Raw genomic sequence first — 11170 nt, forward strand, 5'->3', positions numbered from 1 at the left:
GGTGTGGCTGCATTCGAGTCCGGAGCACATGTCGTTGCCAATCGATCAGTTGTTGAAAGTCATGGAAGACACTTTCCATCCCAAGGAAAGCAAACTGTTGCTCCGTCGCAAGTTCGAGTCCCGTTCATGGGCACGTGACGAGGAGTTCTCGATGTACTTCAACGCCAAAGTGTCGCTGGCATCCCGCATAGTCATTGACGATGAGGAGTTTATTGACGGAGTCATCGAAGGTATCCCAGATGTAGGCCTGCGTAGGCAAGCCCACATGCAGTGCTTTGGTGCTCCACATCAACTACTCAAGGCGTTCGAGAAGATCATGCTGCCAAAGAAGTACGGTTCAACTGAAGGGGCAAACACTGGAGCCTCGCCAACACCCATTCGCTGCTACAACTGCAACTCTTTGGGCCACGTGGCAGGGGAGTGCCGCAAGCCCAAGCGCGAAAGAGGAGCGTGCTACGGATGCGGCAGCATGAGTCACCAGGTGTCACACTGTGACGAAAAGAAGTACAAGGTACATAACGATTACATATACAAATTTAATATATCCATTAGCAATTACAATAACAAATGCTTGTCCTTAGATTGCCTCATCGACTCAGGTAGCCCAATAAGTTTTATAAAGTTATCATGTCTAGAGCACCAGTCGGAAAATAATCTAAATAAAGCGGAAGAGCGCTCACGATTAAGTTCGAATGAAATCAAAGAAGATGATTTAAGTTTATATAAGTTTAACAAAGACAAGAAAAACAGAGAAATTGGATTTATTTTGAATAAAAATGCGGATTACGCTTATGTTGGACTAAACAATAGCAAACTTAACATCTTTGGTAAAATACCCAGTTTTGTAATTATTAACAAAAATCGAATCAACTTTGAATTACTAGTAGTGGCAGACGAGTCGATGGGCTATGAGGCTGTGTTAGGTAGGGATTTTATGAATTTATGCAAATTTAAAATTGTAAGTGACATTTGCAAGGAGAAGGAGAGTGAGACAAAAAACGAGTGTGAAATAAAAAATGAGTGTTTAGGAGAAAATGAGTGTTTAGAAGAAAATGAGTGTTTAGAAAAAAATGAGTGTTTAGGAGAAAATGAGCGTTTAGAAGAAAGTGAGTGTGACATAAAAAATGAGTGTTTAGAAAAAAATGAGTGTGGAATAGAGAATGAGCGTTTAGGAGAATATGAGTGTGAAGTAAAAGATGAGGGTGGTAAAGAGAACGAGCATGAAGTAGAAAGTGAAGGCAAGGTAGAAAATGAGTGTTCTGCAATGGTTGAGTGTCTGGAAGACAGCGATACCTGCGAGAGCGTAAAAGCCAATTTCAACGAACTACCAAGCCAGTATCCAGACAAAGAAAACGATTGGGAGTTGAAAGTAGGGACAGATTGTAGCCAAGAACTCGCAGGACGACTTAAATACATGTTTAGGACAGCGTATGTAAACGCAGAAAAACCAAACTTACCACAAACCAAGTGGGAAATGAAGTTGAATTTCGAACACGAAAAACCGTTTCATTGCCCACCTAGAAGACTGTCGTATAGCGAAAAAGCCCAAGTACAGAAAATGATAGACGATTACACAGAAAAAGGTTACATCAGAACCAGTGAGTCAGAATACGTTTCGCCTATAGTACTGGTAAAAAAGAATTCGGGAGAGTTGAGACTGTGCGTCGATTATCGCACACTTAATAAAGGAATGATAAAGGACAATTACCCAACACCTCTTATAGACGACCTACTAGATTAACTGTCAGGGAAAAGACTTTTCACCAAGTTAGACCTGAAGAATGGATACTTCCACGTATTTATGCATAAAGATTCAGTTAAATACACATCGTTCACGACCCCCATGGGACAATACGAATGGTTGAGGATGCCGTTCGGGTTACGAAATGCATCGGCGGTGTTTCAAAGATTCACAAACAAAATTTTTGCAGACATGGTAAAGGAAGACAAAGTTATAATATACATGGACGATATTATGGTAGCAACAAAAGATAGTGATAGTCTCATGGAAATTTTACAAGAAGTGATGAGACGATTGGTAGAGAATAAACTTGAATTAAGGATTGATAAATGCGAATTCTTACAGTCAGAGGTTAAGTACCTGGGCTATTCCATATCGGGTAACGGAATTAAACCAGATACGAAGGGATTACAGGCAGTAAAAGGGCTCCCAGTCCCCACGAAAACGAACGAAGTGCAGAGTTTCTTAGGGTTATGTTCTTACTTTAGACGGTTTGTAAAAGATTTTTCTACGAAAGCTAAGCCCCTTTATGATTTGGTCAAAAAAGACAGGAAGTTTGAATTCGGTATCATAGAACTAGAATGTTTCGAACAACTCAAAAGTAATTTGTTGGAAGCACCGATCTTGGCACTTTACAATCCCAGAGATCCGACAGAATTACATTGCGATGCAAGTTCGTTAGGTTTCGGGTCAATTCTAATGCAGAAGAAGGGTGATTGCAGAATGCACCCGGTGTTCTATTTCTCCAAGCGGACAACAATTACCGAAGCAAAATACCACAGCTTTGAACTGGAGACACTAGCGATAATTTATGCACTACAACGGTTTAGAGTATACGTGCAAGGCATACCCTTCAAAATAGTGACAGACTGCAACGCGCTAACTATGACTCTAAACTAAAAAGAACTCAATCCACGCATTGCCCGCTGGGCGTTAGAGTTACAAAATTATGACTACAAGTTAGAGCACAGGTCAGGAAGCAGAATGCAACACGTAGATGCGCTAAGCAGAGCCATTCAGATACTCACGGTAGACACAAACACCTTTGAAGAGAATTTAATTATATGCCAAAACAGAGATAACAAACTGATGGAGCTGAGAGAAACGTTACAGAAATCAGAACACAAACATTATGAGATGAGAAACGGAATAATATACAGGAAAAAAGAGAACAATACTATCCTATTCTGCGTACCCGAGGAAATGGAAGGCCACGTACTCTATAAGTACCACGATGAACTAGGGCACGTCTGTATAGACAAGATGACCGACGCTATATCGAAAAGCTACTGGATCTCAAACGTAAGGTATAAAGCCAAGCGACACATTGAAAACTGTCTAAAATGCATAGCGTACTCAGCAAAACACGGAAAAGAGGAAGGGTTTTTACACAACATACCAAAAGGGTCAGGACCATTCGAGGTAGTACATATCGACCATTTCGGGCCAGTCGACAAAGGCAGGGCCAACAAACATGTTTTAGTAGTAATAGACGCGTTCACCAAATTCGTAAGACTTTATACGACCAAAACCACTAGCACAATGGAAGCAGTAATTGCAATGAAAGATTATTTCCGAGCTTACAGTAGACCCAGATGTATTGTGTCAGACAGAGGAAGCTGTTTCACGTCAAAAGAGTTTGAAGAATTCTTAGAACAGAGCAATGTTAAACACGTAAAGATAGCAACAGGGTCGCCACAGGCCAACGGGCAGGTAGAAAGGGTGAACAGAAGTTTGGGACCCATGATTGCAAAGCTTGTTGACCCGGAAAAAGGATTACATTGGGATATGGTAGTAGAAACAGTAGAACACGCGATGAACAACACAATTCAAAGAACAATTAATGAACACCCGAGTAGAATGTTGTTTGGGGTCGTACAAAAAGGAAAGGTTTCTGATTTACTAAAAGGTCATCTAGACGAACTAACCGAACAACGGGCAACAAGGGATCTAGAAAAGATTAGAGCAGTAGCAGGCACTCATCAGGAAAAAATACAGTCTTATAACAAACAAGCAGCAGATTCAAAGCGAAGGGAGCCACACGTGTACGTAGATAATGATCTAGTTATGGTGAGAAATTTCGACACTCATATAGGGGTGTCTAAAAAGCTTATCCCGAAGTTCAAAGGACCTTATAAGATATCAAAGGTGTTAAAAAATGATAGGTATTTGCTAGAAGATGTAGAGGGGTTTCAACAATCAAGGATCCCGTATAAAGGAGTTTGGGCGGTTGCAAATATGAAGCCGTGGATTGAAAATGGTAATAATGCAAATGTCACAGGGAATCAAAATGAAGAAAATGATTGTAATACGTAAACTTAGAATGTTAAGAGTAAACCACACCCAACTGTAATAAATAAACCTATCTAGAAACTAACTTAAATGTAAGGAGTTCAGGAGCACTCCGGTCAGGATGGCCGAATTGTAGCAAGGTAATAATTAATGAGACATTCAACTAGTATTTAAAATAGCATACAGCGCGCATTGGTATTTACCGAACCATCGATACACTCGGCGGGAAATACCAATAGTCAGATATCGGATAAGAAACATCGATAATAGAGTAAGTTCACTTTGTAAATGGCGATTGTGAGAGACAGACGCGCAGCTAATAAAAAAGAGTTACATCAAATCGCCGGGCTTGTGTTTTTATACCTAGACAGTTCACCCACGCACCGATATTGGTCACTTCAATTCCCGGGTTAGACGGCCTACATATGTAACCTTTGTTTTTGTTCCTTTTTTGTGCATGATTTTTATGTTTACTTAAAGTTTTAGTTGTGTTCCCCCCGATACGCCCATAGATTTTATATTCATTGTATTAATCTAAGTCTTAACTTAATAAAAGTGCTCAAGTCAACTGCAGAAACTTGCACATGTGCGTGAAATGTTGAATAGTCTAACACATCTTATTTTTTCAAGGTCGAATTTGCCCAGCAGAGCCACCGTGTTTGTTTTGTGTACAGTGTGTTTGTATTCGTCTTTAATTGTGGTGTACAATTTGTATAAAAAAGCTCTTAATATTTAATATTTTATTAAAATTTGTTGTTTTTAACTTTTAATTTGATTAGGCAACATACACTATTACTATAAAATCCCATTTAGGCAACAAAAAAATAATAATAATCAGTTAACAAACTTTTTTCATAACAATACTTGAAGTGTACATATTATTTTGAGCAGCCTGACTTTGAAGTACAAATGGATATATTTTCTTTTATAACATTATGTTATAATATAATCAAGTTTATTTGATTGAAAACAAATACCTAAGGAATAATTGAGAACTAATTTTAAGTTTAATATATTGCATAAAACCGTTTTCTGTTATGTTAAAGTTTACGTAGATGTGTGTACCTATTATTATGATTAAGTGTGTATGTATGTACTCTCTTTTATGGTGTAGAGATTTTTGGTCATTGTGACGCTCGTGACTTGCACACATTAGTAGTATGCTTTAATTCAATTGTCCGTTATGCTTTTAATTTAAGTCGTTTTGACCATGTTTCCCACCTGACTCGTAAAATACTTGACCTCAACTTGACCCCATGGATAGATTTTAGAACCTTAGTATACTTTCATAAAATTGTAACCACCCAAGAACCGATTTACCTTTACCGCAAACTTAACCCCGCTACATCACAAAGAACTAACAATTACATTTGTCCTCGAATTCAAACGCTTTGCTCGAAGAGGCAGTTCTTCATTAATGCTATTCGCTTATGGAACAATCTTCCCCATAGCACTAAAACCATTAGGAGCGCAACTCAATTTTACTTTAAAGTCAAAAAACATTTAGGTAATCAATAAAATTAAATTAACAAATTCATTAAAAAAAAATAAAAAAAATAATAGAAAAACAAATAAAATAGTAGAATAAATAATTAAAATTTAAAAAGTAATCAAAATTTTGTAAAAACAATTATAAGTGTAAGCTTTTCAAAAATGTTAAATGTATCCATTAGATTAGTGACTAGCGCATTAAACATAAGTGTAAACTTGTAGCGTTAGGATAATGCATGAAATAAATTTGTAAATTTGTATGTCAGTGCGTATTCGCACACCTACATATTTTTAATTTATCGTGCTCAAAAAAGGGCACAAACACTGAAAAAGTACGAGACGTTATAACTGCTGTACAATAGCAGTATGTATACATATGTATGTGATGCAAAGCCAACGGAGATGAACAATTTAAATGAATGTTTAGAAAGTGGTTTTAAAAAAAAAATATTTCGAATTTGGCTTATCTCCACTTCATGCAAAGATAAGATTCTTCGAATACTTCTTACACCTTTCGTATAAGTCGGACATTAAAATGTGGCAGGCTAGAGGACCCCAATAAAAATGCAAAAGGATTTTCGGGATAAAATGGGCTTAATAGTATACCAGCCTATAGATGGAGGTAAAGGAACCTCCAACGATGGCAATGAAGCAAGAACATTTTTTTCAAATCCACGGTTGGCTTCAGAAATGACAGGTCTTAATAAAAATCTGATCCATCATTGTGCCACGTTACTTCAAGCTTTAGCATCGGGACTTAAAATCAGTGTGGAAAAATTCAATGAATATGCGCTAGATACCGCCAAAGTGTGTATCAAGGAGTATCCCTGGTACTCTTTGCCGGCAACAGTCCATAAGGTGCTCATTCATGGATCTGCTGTTATAGAGCACGCAATCGTAAAAATTGGAGAACTTTCGGAGGAAGCTGCAGAGGCGAAAAATAAAGAAATGAAGAAAAGTAGACTGAATCATACCCGCAACATTTCACGAATATTAACAAATATGGATATACTAAATTACCTATATTTACGGTCCGACCCATATATGTATTACTAGGCAGAGAAGGATTCCAAAAAAAGACAATTCAAAGTTATTTGATTAAGTTTATAGTTTGCTTGAGGAGCCGTTGTAGAATTTTGTATTATTTTGAAACTACAACCCTTGTAAATATTTTTCAGCATTTAAATTGCTCATAAATTGTTATTGTTTATTTATTTGTTACATTTTATTAATTGAGGTTAATTGGTTGGCAGTTTTTTGCCAGTAAAAATACTATTTCAGAGGCTTGGTAAAACTTTCAGCTCTCTACTGCTATTAGAAGTATTTTTGGTAAGTATTTGGAAGTATTCCGCTTTCATACAAGCGGAACCACAGTGCAATGCTAGTTTTCATTATTCTAAACAAATACTCAGGGCAACAAATTCCTGATGAAAGTAATCTCAGAAAGAGCTACTTGGAAAAATCATATCAAAAATCAATCCGAAAAATTCGCGATGGTATCAAAAACGAAATCGTTTGGATAGCAGTGGACGAAACAACGGATAAGCAACAAGCAAACACACACAATGTCTCGAATTTGATTGTAGGAACATTGAGGGAAAAGGAATCTTATGCTCATTTGTATTATTTTTTAATGAATTCATTACGAATAATACACGAGTTTTCAAAGTCCAAATATTGAAAAAATGTACTACAAAAAAAGATTTATTTTGAAAGCTTAATTTTTTACAGATGGTAAATGGCTAATGCTACAAAATGGATCCGATTTATAGCTGCTTATCAACTTTTCAGAATGGCAAAATTCAGAAAAACAAAAATTATTAAACAATTTTAAAGTACCAAATCTATAAAAAACGAGGGGGAACGTTGTGAGTTGCTGCTACGACCGCAACTCTACATATATGTATGTAAGTTAACGTACCCAATTCCATTGAGCTCTTATACGAGTTGTAAACAATCTTTGGTTTTCCAAAACGAAAACAATTTCAATCTTGGGCCTCCGCCTAATTGATTTCTAAGATGTACAATCTCAAGCGCCCCCGCCGCAATCCCATTCTTTGACACTCGCCTAAATGGAAAACCAATGTTTGCCCACACCCGGCTTCTCATAAACAATCTCACTCCCGGCTTTCTGCAGATCCTGCACTTTAGGCCTTTTACAGTTCTCTCTTTGGATGACGAAATCTAATACTCGGGATGGCGAAATCAATTGAAATGTTTATAGAAAAACGATTCCCGAAAGGGATCAACGATGCAAAGATCAGAAAGTTCAAATCAGTCTTGATCCAGCAGCGACACCGCAAAGTCTAGCTAAATATTAAGATCGCGCAATCCCTTGGCCCGGAATTCCTTTGTGACCCTCTACTTAAATCTATATCAGTGAAGTTCGAAGTAAAATAAAAACTTTTTAAAAACACAATCCGCTACCGCAGTTGTTTAATTGGCGCCCAACGTGGGGCGACGTTGTCTAAAAAGCACCGAATGATAAAAGTGTTGCGTCGTGCCGAAACCCGAAGGACAATTAATTAATGGAATAAATCCTTCAAAATTAAAAACGCGGAGTGACTGTGTGATATAGATAAAAAAAAGTGAGATAAAAAGGAAACAAACCGGAGCTTAGGGTGTGCAAAAACAAATACAAATACAAATACAAATACAAATACAAATACAAATACAAATACAACGCAAAATACAAATAAAACAAAAAGCTAATCAAGGCAATTCGTAAATACAAAAAAAACCAAAGAAACCCAAAGTTTTTAAAAAAACAAAACCAACAAAACCGACAAAACCAAAATACAAAGAAAGTGAAACGATCAGCGAAGCCAAAGAAGGAAGACCCCCAGAAGACCCAGCTGAGCAAAGAAATTTAAGAAGGAAGACCCGTTCGAAGATCTGCCAAACTAAGAAGGACGACCCCTACCGGATATTTCGTGAGCAAGAGTTGTATTAATAAATATATAAGTTCAATTAGGATATATAAGATTATAAAAACTAACATATAAGAAAAATTAAAAGTGGATCAGCTAACTTTAGATTTTGAAAAACTAAAAATGATTAACTCTCAAGCAAGGACCGATCTCACAGCAGATCTGGTCAAACAATTGATAGCACTTCAAATTTCACAAGTACAAGAGCAAATTGTAAATTTAAAACAACAAATAGAAACTAAATCCGATCAGGTATCGGATTATCAGGCAGAAACAATAGACGAGACAATAAGAGACGACACCACATTGAAGGTAATAGAATCCCTACCAATTTTTAATGGTGGATTAAACCAATATGTAGGATGGAGGGAAGCTGCAGAAACTGCAGTGAAGTTATATAAGAAAGGAAGTAAGCAATATTATATTGCATTAACAATTTTGAGAAACAAAATAACAGGACCAGCACATGACGCACTGACCAACCACGGGACAGTTCTAAATTTTGATGCCATACTTTCACGGCTTGACTTTGTTTACAGTGACAAGAGACCTATTTACATAATAGAACAGGAATTAAGCGTTCTCCGACAAGGGAACCTTTCAATTATAGATTTCTATAACGAGGTTAACAAGAAAATGACCTTGTTAATAAATAAGACAATAATGACTCACGGAAAGGACAGTGAGATCACCAAGGAATCAAATAAAAAAATTAGAGACAATGCCTTACGCATTTTTGTCACTGGCCTAAACGGCGGCATTGCTGAAATCCTATTTTCATTGAATCCCCCAGATTTACCGAATGCCTTAGCAAAGGTACAGGAATTGCAATCTAATAACATTCGGGCCCAATTTGCCTACCAATTCAGCGGTCCCAGAAATTCAGGGAATAATAATTTTAATACCTTAAGATTCAACCAACGACAACCTAGGACTAACAGTTCACCATTCGACCAAAAAAGGGATTTGCAGAGGAATAACATGTCTTGGGGACAACCCTATTTCTTGGGTAATAGACAACAAAATCAGGCCCCAGAACCAATGGAGGTAGACGAATCTATACAAATCCGGAACCGACAGAACAGCAATCAATTCAGGGGAAATAATAACAATAGAAATTATCGGGAGAATACTAACGGTTATTTTAGGAGAAATAATAACAATTATAGCCAAGCCCAGCATTTTAGGGCAAACGTAGTCCCGAATAATCAGTCTAACGACAATCCAGCGCAGAAACGAAAACTAAACGAAATGTCGGAACAACCGGCTAATAAAGCAATGAGGATAAATAACATTGAGGAGGATCATTTTTTAGATCAGCCCCCGAAGTAGGTCTGCCCTACCTAAAAAGAGTAGACAAAAAAATAAACAGAGAATTAAAAGTTTTGATAGATACGGGAGCAACTTCCTGTTATATAAAAAAAGGAATTTACGACAATAAAAATGAATTACCAATCTATAAGAAAGTTGCTACAGTGAATGGGTTTTCAATAATTAAATATTTCCATAATATAACAATTTTCAACACAAAGCAAGTGTTTTATGAAATAGATGGAATGGAGGCAGATTTACTAATAGGATTTAACCTATTAAAGAAAATCGGAGCGGTTATTGATACAGGAAAGGGGACTTTAAGTTATAAAGACAATGAGGAGAAACTAATATATGACGAGGTCCTTTCTTTAAACAAATTAACCTTTATAGAAGGAAAAACCATCCTTCCGTTGAAGGAATATATAATAAAAAAATATTTTGAAGAAGAAAAAGAAATGAAAAGCGATTCAGTAAAGGTAGAAGGAAGTTTATATAGCTTGGGATCAAAAAATCCTGAGCACGCCGACGAAGAATTATCCGTCAATAGTTTGGGATTCAAATATCCTGAGCCCGCCGTCGTTGAATTATCCGACATCCAAAGTTTTAATAGTTTGGGATTAAAATATCCTGAGCACGCCGTCGTTGAATTATCCGACACTAAAAGTTCGAATAGTTTGGGATTAAAGAATCCTGAACACGCCGTCGTTGAATTATCCGACAATAAACAATTTAAAAGTTTGGGATGCAAAAATCCTGAACGCGCCGTCGTAGAAATATCCGACATTCAAAATTATGCAAATTCTGAATTGAAAAAAATGAAATTGTATAACACAATAACCTACAAAGAGGACAATTTAGAAAATCTCAGAGAGAAAATGGTATCTATCATCGAAGAAGACCATGCCAATATAAATTTACAGTTACCGTTCAGAACGGATATAAAAGGAGAGATTAACACTGAACACGATAGACCGGTATATGGCAAGCAGTATCCATACGCTTATTCGGTTAACGATTTCGTTAATAACGAAATAAGTAAAATGTTAGATGAAGGTATAATCAGACCTAGTAAAAGCCCATATAATTCACCGGTAATAGTAGTACCAAAGAAGGGAGTAAATGAGGACGGAACTCCTAAGCATAGATTAGTAATAGACTTTAAGAAACTTAATGAAAACACTATACCGGATAGATACCCTATGCAAGATCCTTCAGTAATCCTTGCCAATTTAGGTAAAGCGAAATATTTCTCGGCCATTGACTTAGAGTCAGGTTTCTATCAGATTTTAATGAGGGAATCAGATATTGAAAAAACATCTTTTTCCATAAATAACGGCAAATATGAATTTCTAAGAATGCCTATGGGATTGACGAACGCTCCCAGAATTTTCCAAAGGGCAAT

The 11170-nt window shown here is 36.7% G+C and overlaps 1 protein-coding gene across 1 annotated transcript; it reads left to right on the forward strand.

Annotated features, from left to right (window-relative positions):
• The first annotated feature begins 313 nt into the window (after positions 1–313).
• LOC113566113 (zinc finger CCHC domain-containing protein 13-like) lies at positions 314–635 on the forward strand. The gene is made up of 2 exons (XM_026990226.1): positions 314–511; positions 582–635. The coding sequence occupies exons 1-2, from the start codon at positions 317–319 to the stop codon at positions 609–611; spliced, it is 225 nt and encodes a 74-aa protein (XP_026846027.1). The 5' UTR covers positions 314–316; the 3' UTR covers positions 612–635.
• Positions 636–11170: the final 10535 nt, after the last annotated feature.

Source organism: Drosophila persimilis, unplaced genomic scaffold (genome assembly GCF_003286085.1).
Source record: "Drosophila persimilis strain 14011-0111.01,24,50 unplaced genomic scaffold, DperRS2 tig00000520-arrow-pilon, whole genome shotgun sequence".
In the NCBI taxonomy this organism is placed as follows: Eukaryota; Metazoa; Arthropoda; class Insecta; order Diptera; family Drosophilidae; genus Drosophila; species Drosophila persimilis.